At 40.0% G+C, this 20,002-nt stretch overlaps 1 protein-coding gene across 5 annotated transcripts in view; it reads right to left on the bottom strand.

Moving 5' to 3' along the window:
* ALKBH8 (alkB homolog 8, tRNA methyltransferase) overlaps positions 1–8,441 on the bottom strand; it is a 65,820-nt gene extending 57,379 nt beyond the window's left edge. For 2 of the 5 annotated variants that reach the window (XM_032285692.1, XM_032285697.1), the window contains exons 1-2: positions 8,297–8,441; positions 3,057–3,191 (exon numbers count right to left, since the gene is read on the bottom strand). In XM_032285692.1, the coding sequence (XP_032141583.1) occupies positions 3,057–3,185 (129 nt within the window). In that variant the 5' untranslated portion in view covers positions 3,186–3,191; positions 8,297–8,441. Of the gene's footprint in view, positions 1–3,056; positions 3,192–8,135; positions 8,227–8,272 lie in introns of those variants that run through there. The other 3 variants (XM_032285693.1, XM_032285694.1, XM_032285696.1) reach the window with 3 other exon arrangements.
* Between the last annotated feature and the right edge of the window lie 11,561 nt (positions 8,442–20,002).

Here is a 20,002-nt window from a genome sequence, read left to right as displayed (position 1 = left end):
ACACTAACCTCAATGACAGTACACAGTCTATTGGTTTGTTATACAAAATAAGAATACCTAGAACTTTGAAAAGGATATAAAGTAATTATTAAGAAATTGGATAATAAGAAAACTGAAACTGTTTTGTCATGGGACAGCCAATACTTTATATGTATGCAAGCATACACACTCACGTAATAAACAAGCCCACTAATACAATACTATATGATATGAAGTAAAATGGAGTCTCAAATGGCTTGCCCTGGACCTCACTTAATGAGGTGTATTAATTAAAATACCAAAATAACTTGGTTATATGTGGCCATAGTTACAAAAACATTTCCATATTCCTGAATCTATGGAAGAGCAAAGGTTTCATTGGTGTTGAGGGTCCACTACCTCATCTAGGAAAGGAAGGTGATGACATATGACTTCAGGAATACTAGGAGTCTTCAAAGATGTCTTTCAAGTGTTTTGTGGGCAAGTCAAAGGTAAACCACACAAAAACAAGTGCAGTAGAAGAGGAGAGGAACTTATTTTCCATTAAATGTGTGATACATATAATTAAATGTAATAACTAAATGTAACATAATCAATGTAATAATTAAATTGAGCCATTTTATTTAGAATTTTTCATCAAGCTATTTTCTAAATAAGAAGTATGGTACGAAGTACAGAATTTGATTTTTTTTTAAGTTATCTTCAGTCCTGACAATTTGAGGATCACTGCTCTAGAAAAATCTATAACGCTATAAATTTGTACAAAGGAGACTATAATCATACCACATCTGATATGGTTTGGCTCTGTTCCCACCCAAATCTCATCTTGAATTGTAGCTCCCATAATTTCCACATTGTGGGAGGGAATAATTGAATAATTGACCCAGTGGGAGATAACTGAATCATGGGGGCCATTTCCCCCCATAACATTCTCTCATAGTAGTGAATAAGTCTCACAAGATCTGATGGTTTTATAAGGGGTTTCCCCTTTCACTTGACTCCCATTCTGTCTTGTCTGCTGCCATGTAAGCCATGCCTTTCACCTTCTGCAATGATTGTGAGGCCTCTCCAGCCACTTGGAACTGTGAATCCATTAAACCTCTGTCTCTTAATAAAGTACCCAATCTTAGGTATGTCTTTACTGGCACCATGAGAACAGACTAATATAATATCATTAAAAGAATATTTGTTCTCCCCTGGAAAGATAAAATATAATTAGAGGTCCATCTACAATTTTATTCTTTTAAGAATATGGAGAAGCCGGGCGCAGTGGCTCACGCCTGTAATCCCAGCACTTTGGGAGGCTGAGGTGGGCGGATCACCTGAGGTCAGGAGTTCGAGACCAGCCTGATCAATATGGTGAAACCCCATCTTAAAAAAAAAAAAAAAAAAAAAGAATATGGAGAAAAAGAAAGCCTAAATAAAATGCTACTTTGGAAGCCATGGAGGACATCAAAGCTTCTAGAGATCCTTAAAGAAAAGGCAGACCCAACCAGAAACAAACTTCAAAGGGTCAAATAAATGGAGCCTATTTTTTTTTCTTGCTACTTCTCTTCATGAACCCTGTAATGAAAAGAACACAAGTCACTCTTGGAAAGAGATGAGGGCAGTGTATGGCAGTTTAATCTTCTGAATGTCTCACAGCCTCAGTGACTCTTAACTGAAATAGTAAAGTGTATGCAAACATATTAATTCCAATCTGTTATCTATTTAATCACTGCTATAGAAATATGGCTTAAATTCTCTAAAGACATTAATATTTAACTCCAAGTATAAGCCTTTTACCACCTAAATTCAAATGGGCCTCAACAGACTGCTCATTCTTTTTTTTTTTTTTTTTTGAGATAGAGTCTCACACTGTCACCAGGCTGGAGTGCAGAGGCACACTCTCAGCTCAATGCAACCTCTGCCTCCTGCATTTAGGCCATTCTCCTGCCTCAGCCTCCCAAGTAGCTGGGACTACAGGCACGTGCCACCATGCCCACCTAATTTTTGTATTTTTATAGAGACGGGGTTTCACCATGTTGGCCAGGATGGTCTCGATCTGTTGACCTCGTGATCTGCCCGCTTCAGCCCCACAAAGTGCTGGGATTATAGGCATGAGCCACGACGCCCGGTCCAGACTACACATTCTAAAGCTATGATGTTGTATAGAAGACAGCATGATAAGCATAAGGCAAGAGTACTGGTCTGAGAGTCAAGAGGCCTAAGTTTTAATCCCAGCTCCACCCTCCACTTTCTCAACTATATGTCCACCCCTCAGTTAAATGATATCTAAAGCTTACTTCCTACTTTTAGTCTATAACTTCATGAACCAAAAACAATTCCTTACATTCATGTAGTAATTTAGTGTCCAGTAAGTACAATTAGGTCCTCTAGAATCTTACAATCTAATGGGTTTAAAAAGGCATGCAATACTATGCCCTGCTTAAAAATGAAGAAAGCCAAGGTGAAAGGATACTACTGCTTATGTCCAGAAAAGCTAAGCGTTAAACTGAGTTCTCCTAATTCATAACTCAGGAAATCTCACGATCCTCACATTTATCATCTCATTTAATTATTGTCAACAGATAATGAAAAGACTTGTCAATAAGGTCTAATAAAATAAAAATGGTTTATAGCACATAATCAAAATACTTTATAAAACAGGTAAGGGTGGGAAGAGAAGCACGAGGGCTGTATTTTTAAGTTTCTATTAACCACTTACTAGCTTACGTCAATGGACACATCATACTACAACCTCTCAAAACTTTAGTTTTCTGACCTATCTCAGGACTTCTAGGGAATTAAATATAATCATGACTACAAGTATGCTTAGGAAACTGAGACACTTGTACAGTGTTATTATTAATATATAACTACAACCTCATTTAGTTCAAAAAACAAAATAAATAGAAATTCAAACCATAGGCAATAGACCAAAATAGAAAGCTAGCAGGTCCTATCATATGTACATTTAACATGGATATAAAACATGACTAAACAATTACAGCCTTAGGCAATTATTAGCAAATATTAATATAATACACGGACATGTCAATGTATTTACATTTGAATAATAGTAAGTTTTAGGTCACCTGAGTGGCATAGGATACTGTCTGAATGCCTTCATGTCTCAGCAAAGTATGACTGGCTTTAACCTGTTTCCTTAAGAACTTCTTCTCAGTTTTACTGAGCTTGTAATTACTATGATGGTTGCTGTCCATAGCAAACTGTAAAAAAACAGTAAAAAATGTCAACGTTAAGAATCCTGAAGGAACAATTATAATGATGTTATTCATGTATTCTAGAGTATATCAATATTTCTATGTGATAATTTTTTAAAATGCTTCGTTTACCTTGTACCAACCAAGAGAAGTGAGAAAAGATACACAAGAAAATGAAGGAATATCTAAGAACATCTAGTGACGTATCTCTGATGGTTCTAAAAAATATTCCAATGTGGTAGCTCCATTAAGTGTCCTATTTTACTCATAGGTGATGAATCCCTTCACTCATGAAGTCTTAAGTAAAATGTGCCATACACAAATTTCACAATCATAATGTAAAGCAAGGCAAAGAGGAGGCAGGGGAGGAACGGGGGAGAAATAAAAAAATTAGAAGAATATACAGTATGATTCTCATTTACATACAGGTCAAAATCAAAAAGTAAGCCATATATTATTTAGAAATACATACACAGAAGAGCTAAAACAAAAGCAAGGAAATTAAAAACACAAATTTCAGGAGAGAGACTATTTCTGTGGTGAGAGGAAAGGAAACTGACATGAAAGTGACACACAGGAACATCAAAGATTTCTTAAGCTACATGGTAGACGTAGGTGTTTGTTTTACGTTTTTTAAAAAATAGTAAACGTGTATAAAATATATGTACATGCCATATGTTTTATATCTATAATCTTTTAAATAACAGAAATAAAAGCCCCATAAAATTGTGCTTTCTCTTTGTTGAAATATGTCAATCAGCAAGTGGTTACTAAGGATTTTCCCAAAGAGATCGCTCTAATCACACCATCCAAATCAGCACCCCATATCTCGCTTTATCACACTTTATCATAGTAGTCTTTTGTTCACAAAATTTAACATAATTTGTGATGATTCATCTATTAGTTTAACTCCATCATGATATAAATCCCAAGACAGCAGGAATCCCAGCATATAGTAGTTGCTCAATAAATATTTTATGGTAGAGCTAAATGAATAATTAATGAGTGAATACACACAGTCTCAGCATCCTGCAGCATGCAATCATAATAAAGTATACAGTTTATGCTTTCAACAAGTTTGTAACTTAGTTGTGGAAAACAAACACTAAACAATATAAAGATGACTCATCTTTATATAAATTAGTGCTGATGGCACAGTCTGTAGGTGTGACATGAATTAGAGACAAAAATAAGATGGATGTGGGCTGGGAGCAGTGACTCACACCTGTAATCTTTGGGAGGCCAAGACTGGGGGATCACTTGCGGTCAGGGGGTCAAGACCAGCCTGGCCAACATGGTGAAACCCTGTCTCTACTTAAAATACAAAAAATTAGCCAGGTATGGTGGTGGGCACCTGTAGTCCCAGGTACTTGGGAGGCTGAGGTAAGAGAATTGCTTGAACCCAAGAGGCAGAGGTTGCAGTGAGCCAAGACTGTGCCACTGCCCTCCAGCCTGGGGGCAACAGAATGAGACTCCGTCTCAAAAAAAAGAAAAAAAAAAAAAAAGATGGATGTGAACTAGAAAAGTTGGGAAGACCTCAAAACAGGAGATTTGTACCGTGTACTGAAAGATAAGAACACTATAGAGTCAAATAAAAGGAAGGTATTCAGTGAAGCAGTAAAGAGCAGAAGCTAAAACCAAAATGGACATGTCTGGCCAAGATAATAATATGCAGGCATAATTTTTTTAGAGCAGAGAGAGTTGGCTGATCCTCCAGTCCCACTCTCTGAAGACTTTAAAGTCTTCAAAGTTAACCAAATAAATAAATTTGGGGGTTAAATAAAATCTTATTTATCTTATTTCAAATAAAATCATAAACAGTCAAAATTCTAATTACTAATCTCTAGTATAGAAGACAAATGCCAAGTCTATTGAAATGCCAGCATTCCAGCTTTCTAGCACAGGGGGTACATATTATAGGAGGTAAGGCCAGTGACGCAGGCTGGCTGACAGCATAGCAGAGAGATGAGAGATAAGAAAACATAAAATAATCCAGCTTGTCAATTAGAAATGCTGGCCTGATCTAGGCTGGAGGCAATAGAAAGACGGGAAATAGGGGGAGAGGGGAAAGAGGAAGGGTGAGAAAAAAGTTCAGGCAGAATCCAGAGGCCTTGATGACTACCCAGACATGACGGAGACGGGAATCAAAGATCACTTACTAACCGGTTAGAGGCTGAGTGACTAAGAGATGAGTGCTACCACGTCAAAACTGGACAGTCAGTAGGAAGTTCAGGAAGAGCTGCTCAGTATAGGAGGTAATGAGTCAGATTTAGGATATAATATGGCTAAGGTACTGGTGAGATATAGGGTTGCAATGTCTGGCTGGCAAGTGACAATATAAAGTGGCTCCTAGGAAAGGAATGGAAGTTAAAAAGGTTTAGGAGTCGGTAATCGTTAAGACAGGAAAGGGGTAAGTGAATGGACATTTCTAATATTGCATTAATTATAATTATTTGTTCTAATATCTGTCCCCTTCCACTGAACTGTGAGCTTTCTGAAGACAGGGATTAAATCATACTTTTCCTAGTTACCACAGAGCCTCGTTCAGTGCTATGAGTAATATAATACAATGTTTAGGAGTTCATGCTCCAGGTTCAAATCTTAGCTCAACCACTGATTACTAGCTGTATAATCTTTGATGAGTTGGTTATATGTCTCCGTGCTCCAGTTTCTTTATCTAGGAATAGGAATAAAAATAATAGTGCCTATCCCATAGCATTTTTTGAATTAAATTTATTATTATTTATTACTGTTAATTTTCAGAAGCAGCAGATCAAAATGGCTTAACAAAACAATAGCTGAGGGCCTGCAAAGGAGTTATTTTACAGCCATTCCATTTCAAGATCTTCATCTGTGGAACAGAAACTTTGCAGTACGTCATGAAGAACAAGGGATGAGTACACTACAGAATTCTTTTTAATATGGCTAGTATCATAGTTAATAGTGATTCTTTTTAATATTTCACATGAGCAAACACTGCAAAGTGGAAGACATGAGAAAGAAACCATGCTAAATACATCTTTTTAAAAAGTCTGCCACTGGGGCCGGGCGCGGTGGCTCAAGTCTGTAATCCCAGCACTTTGGGAGGCCGAGGCGGGTGGATCACGAGGTCAAGAGATCGAGACCATCCTGGTCAACATGGTGAAACCCCGTCTCTACTAAAAATACAAAAAAGTAGCTGGGCATGGTGGCGCGTGCCTGTAGTCCCAGCTGCTCAGGAGGCTGAGGCAGGAGAATTGCCTGGACCCAGGAGGCGGAGGTTGCGGTGAGCCGAGATCGCGCCATTGCACTCCAGCCTCGGTAACGAGAGCGAAACTCCGTCTCAAAAAAAAAAAAAAAAAAAAAGTCTGCCACTAAGAGTCCAGCACCAGCAGGTGGAGCCTCATAACCACATTTTTGTCATCCCCTTTCCTTTCTCCCTCAGTCATGCAGTACTATTGCCCGTGAAGAAAGACACTAAATGGCCTTTGAGGCTCAGTTCTCCTCCATTCCAGTGGCTAGGCAATGTGCTAGCCCAGCATATCTGACTCATCTCAACAAAGATAGGTTGATACCAGCTGCTGAGGTCTGGAGGTGTCCCCTTCTGTCAAGGCCACTTCCCTGGCCAGAGTTTCCACTATTGCACAGATACTTGGATGTTTCTTGTGATGTTATTGGAGTGAAGTCACTATTAACTATGATACTAGTCCAGTCCAGCACCTCCAGCCTAAGCATACTCTCTGTGGGATAATGAAAGTTTGGAGATTATGCATGCTCTGCTACTTGCTTATTAGTGAGTTTAAAGCCAATATATCCTACTAGATATTGCCCTAAGTGGTAATAGTAATAAGTATGTCATGCCCTTCTTGAATAATAGAGAACCTATTATGAACCAAGCAGTATAGACAAATGTTCTTGTATATTAAAAAAAAAAAAAGGCAAAAACCGCAATTACTTTTCCACCAACCTAGTAACAGGAAAAATTAAAAAGAATCTAAATTCCTATCAAATGAGGCCCGATTTTAAAGTACAGCACAGGTATACAGAGTTTACATATAAATCTTTAAGACACACAAGAAATTGGTGATATGGGTTGCCTCCAGGGAAGAAAAACTGATCCTCCCTTTCATTCAGAGAAAGTGAGCTTTCCTCTTTTGTGATTTTGGATTTAGTAGCTATTTAAACTGCATTATCTATTTAAAAAAAAATAAAGATTTAACATGATTAGAAAAAATTCACTCCATCACTTGTCACAGCACCCCGTTTTAACTCTTTAAATAACACTAACTACATATTTTCTTACACTCAAATTATTTTTATTATGTCTTTCCGCATAACTTAATAAAGTACACTCACTCCATGAAGTAGAGATTTTGTCTCTATTATTCACCCTGTAGCACCCAGCACTTAAACAGGAATTAGCGCCTAGCAGCCACTCAATAAACATTTGTCAAATAAACCAAAATCGACTTTGCTGTCTTAGCTCCTAAACCTCTCCTCCTCCAGAATTCTGAGTTTGGTGGCCTTCCTCAACGTTTTCATTAACACCTACCACAGACCTCTATCTCTATAGAGCTCTCACATTGTATTACAATTGCCTATTTGTGTTGGGCTTCCGCCAGAAAACTGTCACCGAATTTCGGGGCACAGAGTTGGTGCCTGACATACACCTGACAACAAATATTCAATGAAATCAATCAAAATAACAGGCTGACGCTACCAGAGACCCAGGAGTCGCAGGGACTACTCAAATAAGAGCACAAGAAGACTCAGCTGCGCAAGGGATCAGACGATGAGCACAGACTTTGGGTCAGAAAAGCCCTAGAAGAGGCAAAGGAACACGCCCCAAGTTGAAACCGTCCTCTCCAACCCCAAAGAAAACAGAAGATTGACACAGACACCAAGTGAGCACCCGAACCAAACACAAACACGTGCACCCTAAATACTGAAAGAACCACCAAACGCAGACACCTTACTGCCTACAGACTGCACCAAAGGCGCCTCTGGGGTCCATCCCCATTCGCCAGGTTCTCAGCCCTAGCAAGAACGGCGGATAGAGAAGACCGGAAGGAGCTGACAAGAGGAAGCGGGGATTTGAACCCCCATACCCGCCAGCAAGAAGTGCCACACACCTCCGCTTCGGCTCAGGCCGGGTTCTCACCACGTGGTGCCTTCTTCTGCGCCAGCCTCTCCACTCTAGCGCCAGAAAGCCGCAGCGGATACCTGTACACTGTCTCCCCCGGGCGCGGCCATGTTGGAGAAAACTGCACTACATTTCCCATGAGCCAGCGGGACTACGAACAGAGCTCCCACAGTCCTCTTCGCCTCCCAGAGCCCGGCAGTGACCCTTTCTCGACCAAGTGTCTTTGTAAAATGCTCTCTGTTGCACTGAAAATTCCGTTTTCTTCTTAGGGGAAATAGTAATAATTGGTAGTGCAGCTGCATTTTTATCTGTTTCTCTCCAAATGGATAAGTTCAAACAGGTTGGGGCCCTTCCATCATTCAATAATGGCCTCTGGCACCTTGGATTCTTTGTGCATATTTCCTCCTGAATCTTATTAGAGGTGTGAAAGGAAAATAAATCTTGGTGCCACAAAATCACTAAGCTAAAGGGAAAAGTCAGGCTAGGAACTGCTTGGGCAAACCTGCCTCCCATTCTATTCAAAGTCATCCCTCTGCTCACTGAGATAAATGCATATCTGATTGCCTCCTTCGGAAAGGTTAATCAGCAACTGGAAAGAATGCAAACATTTGTCCCTTATTTATAATACCTATGACCTGGGATCCCCCTCCCCACTTCGAGTTGTCCCCCCTTTGCTTAAATTTGTCCCCTCTTTCTGGACTGAACCAATGTTTATCTTACATATGTTGATGTCTCATGTCTTGTAAAATGTATAAAACCAAGCTGTGCTCCTATCACCTTGAACACAGGTCGTCAGGACCTCCTGAGGCTGTGTCACGGGTGGGCGTCCTTAACTCTGGCAAAGTAAACTTCCTAAATTGTCTGAGACATGTCTCAGATATTCAGGGTTCACAGATATGAGAGAGGATCCTGGGGTCTGAAAGATGACATTGTATGGGCGAGAGGAAAGGAGGTGAATATGCATGCACGTGCCAGGGGAATGGTGAGTACCACAGAGTAATAGAAAGATGTGTGGAAGAAGGTTGAAGGAAGCAAGACAGAATTCTGTAGGCCTACAGAGTGGGAGTTGGGGGAAGGAAGGTTAGAAAAATGAAGTGGTAAGACCAGAGCTTCTTGTGGTAAATGGGAGGAGAGACTAGGAGATGACTGTTGAAGTGAAAAGTAACGAAATATTAACGAACCCAGTGGTGGCAGAGGGAAAGAAAAAAGAGTTGGTAACAGATCAGAAAGAAAAGACACAGGAGAGGATGATGATTAGCAGTTGTTCCTGCTCTGTTACTTGTTATTTAAATGTATTATAATCATTCTACCTGCATTGGTTTATAAGCTGTGTGAGTGCGGGGAAGGAAATGTGTAGGGGGAGAGGAATCGCTTTCTCGTGGCACGATGGCTAGTGAGAGTACCCTTCCTGCAGTCCAGGAAGTAAAAATTGTGTTGCTGAAAGATCCTTTGTCTTAGTGCTAATTTTTCTTTGCAGGCACCTAGCGTTTGTTTCCAACAATCACCTTTCCATGTTGTTGATACAGCGCCCCCTATCTGCAGGGCACCACAGTGGACCATCAATAAAATAGCTGGCTGGCCGGGAAAAGTAGCAGTGAAAAGAGGGTGTTGTTGAGTAGGGGAATGATTTGTGTGGAGAATAGGTTACAAGGATGAAAGAACAGAAGTTAAGAGGCAAATAGGCAAGCATTGCAATAGTCTAGGAAAGAAAGGGTGAGACCAAAACTTAATAGAAAAATGAGGAGGCAAATGCAAGCTGGAGAGGTCAAATCAACCAGATATTGGAAGCTGCTTGGGTGTAAGAGGATACACATGGAATCTCTTCCATTGCAATTCTGCTTCTGCACTACTGGATGCTTTCAAAAACACATCCCCATAGAGCTTTCTGCAATGATGGAAATATTTTATGGTCTGAGCTGTCCAACAGAGTAGATACTAGCAACATGTGGCTTTTGAGTATTTCAAATGTGGTTAGTACAGCTAAGGAACTGAATTTTGAATGTTTAAATTTTAGTTTCAATTAAACTTAAGTAGCCACAAGTGGCTGGTGTCTGCCAAACTGGACAACAGTGTAAAATAGGCTCTTATCTCTTACTGCTCAAATTCAATTACTTCATTTCAGTATTTGTCCTGCTTTAAGGCACTGAAGCTTTTAAAAATTTTTTTCCACGCTTCTCTTTCAATTCTCTTTATGCATTCTGATCACTTACTTTCAGAATTTTCCACTAGCTTCCCCCCTCTGTCCATAATTAAACATAGGCAATCCCTCAGATTTTGAATTTGACTCTTTTCTCTTATTCTAGTCTCTTCCTGTCTGCCCTCTCCAGAGTTATAAAGAGATTTGTGAATCATTCTCTAATCTTTATCTTCAACCCTGGCTTCTGTTAAAAGAAAAACTTTAGCCAAATTAAATTTAAAGGAGTTTAACTGAACAATGAACAATTCGCAAATCAGGCAGCCCCAGAATCACAGCAGATTCAGAAACTCCAGCATAGCCATGTTGTGGAAGAAGATTTGTAGACAAAAAAAAAGGGGGAAATGACATACAGAAATCAGAAGTGAGGTACAGAAACAGCTGTTATTGGTTACAGGTTAGCATTTGCCTTACTTGAACACAGTTCAAACAATTGGCTACATTTGATTGGCCAAAACTCAGTGATTGGCACAGGTGCAGACTATGGTCAATGTACTCCTCTACTTGTTAAAATTTCCGATGTACAGAAAAACCATTAGGTTGAACTTAAATATGTAAGGAGGCAGCTTTAGGCTAAATTTGATCAATGCTTCCCTTTAAAAACCACTTTGGTTTAGTGAAAAGAATGTGGGGGTATTGGTGGAGTATGACCTGAAACCAAAACTATAAAACAGCATTTATTTGTTGAGATTGACATGATAATTAATAAAACACAGACATTAGCCGTTAAGTGATTATTCATTTCTCTTCTGCTCCTGAGTTGAAGCCCACATTTCCCACTGCCTGCTGTCCATCCCGGTCTCCGTATCTCTAGAAAAAGGTGAATACATATAAAATTTTGTGTGCAATCCTTTGTTTACAGACCCTCATCTTTTCTTGGAATATTGCATAGACCATTTCTCCTAGAGAAAATGATTCCCCAAAAGACTTTCAGGTACACTGAGACCTTGTTTTATTTATTATGTAACCACAATATATTCCATAGTCTTGTAATACTAGAAATTTAATAAATGTTGAGCTGAAAAGGGATTTTCATTTGAAAATATAATTCATCTTCACCTGTGCCAAACACTTTACATGGTGATCTATAATAATTTTTCAAAGGTATGAAATGCTGACCTGTTTCCTTACTAAAACCTTAGTCTCAACTTCATGAGAAGTGAGTCCTCTGTGTGACTAGTACTAGGATCAGCAAGATTTTACTATAAAGGACCAGATAATAAATATTTTCCACTTTGTGGCCAAATATTCTTTATTTATTTTAATTTTAATTTTTTTGATACGGAGTCTCACTCTGTCGCCCAGGCTGTAGTGCAGTGGCACGATCTCAGCTCACTGCAACCTCTGACTCCTGGATTCAAGCAATTCTTCTGCCTCAGCCTCCTGAGTAGATGGGATTACAGGCACGTGCCACCACACCCAACTAATTTTTTGTATTTTTAGTAGGGACAGCATTTCACCACGTTGGCCAGGCTGGTCTTGAACTCTGCCTCAAGTGATCCGCCCGCCTTGGCCTTCCAAAGTGCTGGGATTACAGGCATGAGTCACCGTATCCAGCCTGTTTTTATTTTTTAACAATCCTTTAAAAATGTAAAAACCTTTCTCACCTCCCCCTGCTTATGCTGGCAGGATTTGGCCAAGGAGCTATAGTTTGCCACCCTCTGTACCCTCCCTGAACTGTGTAACTGAAAGCGCCATCTCAAAGTAAAGGCAAGATTAGCCCACCAATGAAGACATTTCAGATGAATTATAACAGACTATAAATGAAATATAAGTGAATTTAATTAGCTTAACCAACACTGCATTTTAAGGATTGAAAAATAAAGTTCTGGAAATGAAGGCTAGGAGTAACATGTTGAAATAGGAAAAGTTCTCTTGTCCCCCCCGCAGGGCGTGCAATGGGGGAGTGATTTCCTTCTTCGCTGCCCTGCTGCTCCAACCTCTAGGGGAGCATGCACAAGGGCCGGCTGTGGGGCTGTGACCCCCATGGCAGTGTCTAAGGGTGAATATTTACAGCTCCTGAAGCCCCAGTGGGCGTGTGTTACAGCATGCTCTTATAGTTTAGTTGGCCATTACATGGCTTGTGTTAGTCAGCTCAGTGAGACCCCCTTCCTCATCACAGGGACAGAAGGCTTTCTGTATCCCATGGTTTCTTGCTTTGGTGTACCAGAAGAATTAGATCACATGTGGGCTGGGAGAATGAATACAAGGTTTAATAGAGTGGAAGTAGCTATCAGCAGATGGGGGATCCAGTGGAAGATGGTTTTTCCCTGGAGTCCCACTGCTCAGTGGCTTGGACTCTCCTCCGAGCACCTGGCCAAACGCCACCTTGTTCTGCTGGTGGAAGGCCTACCGACCTGCCAGTGTCTGTTGGTATGCTCTTCCACCAGCGTGTTCCCCTCGATGTCTAGTGGCTTGTGTGTCTGCCTGCTAGGGTCTCAGGGTATGTATACACACAGGTTGGGAGCATGGCAGGCCAGGGTAGTCTTGGGAAATGCAACATTTGGACGCAAAGGCAGGAGTTCCTGTCCTCACCTAGGTCCGTGGACACAGGTCAGGGAGTGGAGCCCTTGCCCGGGACCCACCCTTCTCCTCCCAGCATTTCCCTGTCCCCCTTCTGTATCAATGTCATTTAGAATTGCTTTTAGTTGCCAGTCACAGAAAACTGGTCTGATTGCTTAAACAAATAGGTACCTTTCCTCACATGACAAGCCGGCCAGACAAAGCAATCGCTGGTACTGTTTCTGCAGCTCAAAAATGTTTCAAAGAACCCAGGTGCCTTCCCTTCTCCTTGCTCACCATCCTTGATGTATTGACTTGTTATTCTCATTCCTGATATCTGCTTGTTACAAAGTAGCTGCCACAGCTCCAAACATCTTGTCCTCATACTGGCATCTCTAATTTGGAGGGGAAAAAGCAGTTTCCCAGTCTTTTCATCCAGGAAATACAGCTCCCAATGAACTTCTCTTTCTTTTTTAAGCACACATGGGTTTCACACTATGGTAGGCGGGATAATTGGTCCCCATGAACATTCACACTCTAATCCCTGGAATTTATGAATATACAGGTGTAGTTAGGTTTGCAGACTTTAAAATAGATTATCCTATATTTGCCAAGGGCCCAATCTAATCACACAATTCCTTAAAGGCAAAGCATTTACTCTAGCTATTCCAGCTAGAGAAGTCAGAATAGTTCCAAGTATGGATTCCAATACCAGCAGGCTCTGAGATGTAAGGATCTATGTGCAAGGACATGGAGAGAGGCCTCTACTGAGCTAGGGGCTGTCCCATCTGATAACCAACAAGAAGTGGGGACCTCATCCTGCAACCACCAGGAACTGGCTTCTGCCAACAACCTGAATAAGTTTGGAAGCAGATCCTTCCGAGGGTATCTTGGTAAGAGCCCAGTCAGTTGGCATTTTGATATCGTCTTTATGAAGCTCATAGCAGAGAAGTCAACTGAATCAACCCAAACTTATGACCTACAGAACTATGAAATAATAAATTTGCATTGTTGTGAACTGCTAAATTTGTGGTAATTTGTTACAGCAGCAATAGAAAACTACTATACACGCTTACCCCATATCAACTAGTAGCTAAGGGAAATAGAATTGCCGTTACTGCTATAAGGCAAATCATGATTCACTCTGCGGGGCTTGGATGAAGCGTGTCCTCCCTGATCAAGAGACCTTGACAGACTATGGGCAGGGAATAGCGGAACAGATTTCTATTACCAAGAAAAAGGGAAGACATTCATTGGGTAGACAACTAACAGTGTGTTCCATAAGGGATGGCGCACTTAACTTTTGGTCTGATGATCATACTATGAGCTCTCTCAAAACCTAAGAGAAAAGGATGTTAAAGGAACGGACACTCTTAAATTAGCCAGGCATGGTGACATGCCCCTATAGTCCTAGCTACTGAAGAGGCTAACATGCTAACATGGGAGGACCACTTGAGCCCAGGGGTTCGAGGTTACAGTGAGCTATGATTGCACCACTGCACTCCAGCCTGGGCGACAGAGTAATGAGCACCCTCATTAACTAATAAAGCATCCAAAAGTAGAATTCTTACAGCTATTGTATTCTACTTCCAGAGTCTTCAATCAGAAAAAAATTGAAAACAGCCCCAACAGTCCTTGAAAATTATTACATTTTTACTGTAGTTCCTATAGTAACTATGATACTGTTTCACTGCTTTCAAACTCAATTCCTATGTTATGAGGTTTCTAACCTCCCCCTTCTCCCTACACCCCCTTTTCCCACCATCTGTTTCTGGCTACTTTCTAGTTTTTCTTTCGCTTGTCCCCAGTGGCAACTGTACTAGTTTTGCTTGTCTTTCTATTTATGGTTTTAGAAAAAAACCTTTTATTTCTCAGTCTTTCCTCTCATTTACTCTTCTGCTACTTATTTTATCCCTCCTGGAAAAATGACAAATTTGTATCAAGTTTTCTTTCCAAACTTGTGTCTTTGCTGCTTCCCAGGTTGCTGGCTTCTTGAAACTTCAGCAAGAATGCATTATGTAAAACCATTTGATGTTCCCTGTGACATTTCAGGACTGAATACATTATTCATGCTCTGGTGATAAAAATTCAATGAAAAGTTTGCAGTTTTATAAGTCATATGGTGAAAGTATTCCCTGTACAGTAATTAGAGGCAAAAAGTAACCAAGAAAAAAGAAAAGGAAAAGGGTCAGCCTTTAATTTATAATACAAAACATAAAACTCAGCTTGGAGAATTTTTTTTTTTAGTCATTTGCAAAGCATACGATTTTAGCTGTGAAGCATTAACCTCCCAAAATGATCTATTTATTATTGAGGCTAAAGGCCTGCTTACTTAGCAGAATAATTTTCTTTTCTACACAGATGTTTTTAAATAGATGAGAATAAAGAACTAGCAGTCAACTCAGGGTACAGGAAAATCTCTGGGGTGGCTAGAGGTGTGGGATTTGTGGATTTTAAAAGGTTATAATAAAATAAAACAATCTTTTAAAAATCTTTCCCTTAAATCTACAAGAAAAAAATCTCTTTAAAAAATGTATAAACATTTCATTTAAAAATATCTTGCCCTTTGATGACTTTATTCTATCATTAATCTCTCAAAGGCCCAAAGATACTTGCCCAGAGAGGACAAGCTTCATCATTAACTATATTTGTGATCACTTCTAATTTGGGGAATACTCTTCTTGTCAGTTCTGATTACACAGTCTTATCTGTTAGGTTGGGACTGAGATCTCATGCTAGAAGCATTAATTTTGCCATTTTCTGTTGGTTACTTGTGCTTGAATTATTGTCTTTATTCATCCTCACTGCAGGGAATTTAGAGTTTTCTAATTCACATTCCATTTTGCAAAAAAATAGTTTTTGGATTACATAATCCAAAAATCCATTTACCAGGCACAAAAAATGTCTCGCTTAAATCAAAAGAGGGAGGATGCCAGAGACAGCTCCCTGCCTGTGAGCTCCCACTCTTCTCTTCCAGAGCACCTCTCATAAAGTCTGTGACATGTAACATCAGACATGCACACCTAACAAAGCTTGCAGGATATTAAATGTAAACAGAGGTTAATTTGCTTTAGATAAATGTATAAATAGAATTTCCAGAATATTATTCTAAATCCCGTAAGCCATACACACTTCACTTTAGAGGCCACTGCACTAGGGCATGTTTCTCAAAGGCTGGTTCTTAGAATACTTGCATCGGAATCACTGAAGTGCTTGGTTAAGTGGTCTCCAGCCCCACTAGACATAACAGTGAACTAAAAGCAAATATAAATGTTAATTCTCTGAACCCCAGTGGGTTACAGTGTGTGCTCCAAAATCTCTGGGGCCAGGGCCCAGTAACTTGCAGGTTTAATAAGCAATTTTGCTACTTTTGCAAGTGTTCAACCACTGAAAAAAAAAGATTGTATGTTATTTGTCAGCATAGACGTCTTCAGAAATCATGTCCAGAGTGCCAAGCTGCCAGATTTCTAGTATATTTGGGATTCTCATTTCAAGGGAAATATTTTAATTTTATAAGGTACAAAGGACCAAGAAGCAGATGATTCAAAGTCCAGATTATTAAATTATTAAAGAATAATACATTATGTTTTATGTAATTTGATAAACGTTTTAAAAATTTTTAATAAAAAATAAAAACAACTCTAATTATTGGCATCTCTTATATCCCATTTTACAAGTATAATAACTGAGACTTAAAGACAAAATTTATGAGCTGTTTAAATAGAAAATATTTTAAAGAGTGATTTACATTCATATCTGTTATTGCATCATTAATAGGGCTTTTTTTTTTTTTTTTTTTTTTTGAGACAGAGTCTCACTGTGTCACCCAGGCTGGAGTACAGTGGCACAATCTCGGTTCACTGCAACCTCAGCCTCCCAGGTTCAAGTGATTCTCCTACCTCAGCCTCCCGAGTAGTTGTGATTACAGGCACCTGCCACCATGCCCAGCTAATTTTTGTATTTTTAATAGAGACAGGACTTCACCATGTTAGCCAGGCTGGTCTTGAACTCCTGGACTCAAGTGATCCTCCCACTTTGGCCTCCCAAAGTGCTGGGATAACAGGTGTAAGCCACCGTGCCCAGCCTAGGGCCAACTTTTATACATCAAAACATGTACCTCTTTACATCTACCTTTTATTACAAGTACACTTACAAGCACAAAGTCCTTCACATACACCATTCCTGAATTCTTCAATCGTACAAGTTTTATTCTCCCAATTTTACAAATGAGCTCTGAGGCTTAGAGAGTTTAAGCAACTTTCCCAAGATGACACAGTTAGTGATGAAGTCAGGAGTCTAACCCAAAGTTTCCTCTTTACCAACCGCATGCATTATTGCTGAGGGACACCATTGCAGAGAAGACATGTCCTTTTTATATTTTGAAGTTTTCCAAGTATAATGAGACAAAAATCTAGACAAAACAAAGATGAAATAAGTTTTGTTTAAGTGAGTGCATCTGTTATGCAAGCGCATTCAGGGCAGTTTACATGGTATAATTTTTAAAATCTTTAAGAAAGATACTATACACAGAGTCTTAATTCAAAGTTTAGATGCAGTAATATTTATAAAGGACAAACAGCATTGCTTGTTTTATTTTCTTCTCTTGCCCCTGCTTTCAAAGTCAGAAATAAGATTGAGTATCATTATTTCCTCACCTATTTTAAATATGGCTTAGGGGACCACGTGGTCAATGGAAAATTAACCAGACCTAGAATTTACTTTTCAATATCTCTAGGAGGCCTGTTGACATAATTAGGATGAGGAATTAATAGTTAATTAGCATTGATAATGGCCCTCTTCATGAAACAACATATTGCTATGGCCTGAATGTTGGAGTCCTCCACTCTTCCACAAAATTCATAAGCTTAAATTTAGTCCCCACTGCAATAGCATTAAGAGGTGGGTTTTTCGGAAGTGATTAAGTCATGAGGGCTCCACCGTCATGAATGACACTAGTATCCTTATAAAGGAGAGAATGGAATGTGTTTGCTCCTTCTGTCCTTCTGCCATTCAAAGATATAGAAAGAAGGTGCCATGAGGAACAGACCTGTACCAGATACTGAATCTGCTTCTGCCCTGATGTTGAACTTCCCAGTCTCCAGAACTGTTTGAAATACATTTCTGTTGCTTAGACTAGGTAGTTTATAAGACATTTTGTTATAATAGCAGAGAAGGACTAAGAAACATACCATATTGGGAAAAGCTTTGAAAAAATTACTGGAAACAAAAAGTTTAGTGAAGTTGAATGTTTGACCTGGTAATATTGGTGGACCATGATCTCATATTAACAAATGTTTTTCATGCTTGTCATTATTATTTGAGGCTTGTGAGTTTCTGACTTATTTCTTATGTCATCCCTCGTATTAGACATTCCTCCCTAGTTTTAAATACTCTTTCAGGCCAAGGAATATAAACAAATATTATGAGGTGAGGTAAGGTGGTTAGCAGTGGCTTCACATTAACTTGTTCTAATCTAATCCAAGGAAATTGGGGTGAGGTGAGGTGAGGCGGTTACGCAAGCCTTGGCAAAGAATTCAGGAAACAAAAAATTAGTGACAAATTGTTAAAAGACATAAAAATCTAGGACCCAAAGAAATACTAGCTATGTTCTTCTCAGTGTAGCAGGCACATTTAACCAGGAGGTGGCAGCAGTGGAAGCAAGAACTTCTAGAAACAAAGTATCTTGGTGCAAATACTAACACTATTGGAACCACCTTTGCAAAATTATATCTGAGGAAATTATGACAGTGAAAGAAATCAGACCTAACTGACTCTATCTTGCTTCTAACCTTTCAGCTGTCCTTGCTGATTCCTGGGTGTAGGCCAAACTAACTTTGAGAAGGAATTCAGTTCATGGTTTGACTCTGAGACAAAATTGGTAACAGTCCTGTCCTGAAAACACCCTCTTCTTGCCTGGGGACCAGTCTGCCTTTGCTGGACTAACAAGTTAGCTACAAGATGGCTGGCGCGGTGGCTTGTGCCTGTAATCCCAGCACTTTGGGAGGCCGAGGCAGGCAGATCACAAGGTCAAGAGATCGAGACCATCCTGGGCAACATGGTGAAACCCCATCTCTACTAAAAAAAATACAAAAATTAGCTGGGCGTGGTGGTTCGCGCCTGTAGTCCCAGCTATTTGGGAGACTGACGCAAGAGAGTTGCTTGAACCCGGGAGGCAGAGGTTGCAGTGAGCCAAGATCGAGCCACTGCACTCCAGCCTGACGCCTGGCGACAGAGAGAGACTCTGTCTCAAAAAAAAAAGTTAGCTACAAGATTAGAAATTACAGTTTAGGGGTCATACAGCCTCTGGCTCCAAGAGTCTGAACCTCCCCAAATTGTTCCTGGTGATAATATCACGATTATAAAACCTAAGATCAGTGCTTGAGATATTTTGCAGACCCTGCACTCGGTGGATCAGCTGACACCACCCAGACTGGTAATCTGGCCCAACCAATGCTGACATTATGCCCAGGAAGAGCAGAAGACAGCAAGAAAAACTCACTTCAACTCCCTATGATTCCACCTCCAACCTGACCAATCAGCATTCCCCACTTCCCAAGACTCTACCCACCAGATTAGCTTTAAAAACTCTGATCCCTGAATGCTCACGGAGACTGATATGACAGCAGTAAAACTCCGGTCTTCAGCACAGCTGGCTCTGTGTGAATTATTCTTTCTCCATTACAATTCCCCTGTCTTGATAAATCGGCTCTGTCCAGGCAGAGGGCAAGGTGAACCCATTGGTAGTTATACTGGCTCAAGAGCTCCTGAATGACCAAAGGTTTCTGGCTGATAAGGAGGCCTTTAGAAGGTGCCACTTCCACGGAGTGCTGCCAGGCTTCTCCAACTCAGTGTCCAAAGGAGGAGTCCAACTACCAAAATCAAAGGTAAGGGGTTTTAGGCAGATGTTACTAAGCCTTAGTAACAAAGAATCTCTCAAAAGTCAGCCCTGCTAATACCAAAAAAAAAAAAAAAACAAGAAGTAACAGAGACACCGAACCA

Source organism: Sapajus apella, unplaced genomic scaffold (assembly GCF_009761245.1).
Source record: "Sapajus apella isolate SASKATOON/1434 unplaced genomic scaffold, GSC_monkey_1.0 scaffold16, whole genome shotgun sequence".
Classification (NCBI taxonomy): Eukaryota; Metazoa; Chordata; class Mammalia; order Primates; family Cebidae; genus Sapajus; species Sapajus apella.
Note: the sequence above shows the minus strand (reverse complement) of the source record. Positions and strands in the feature narration are given on the sequence as shown.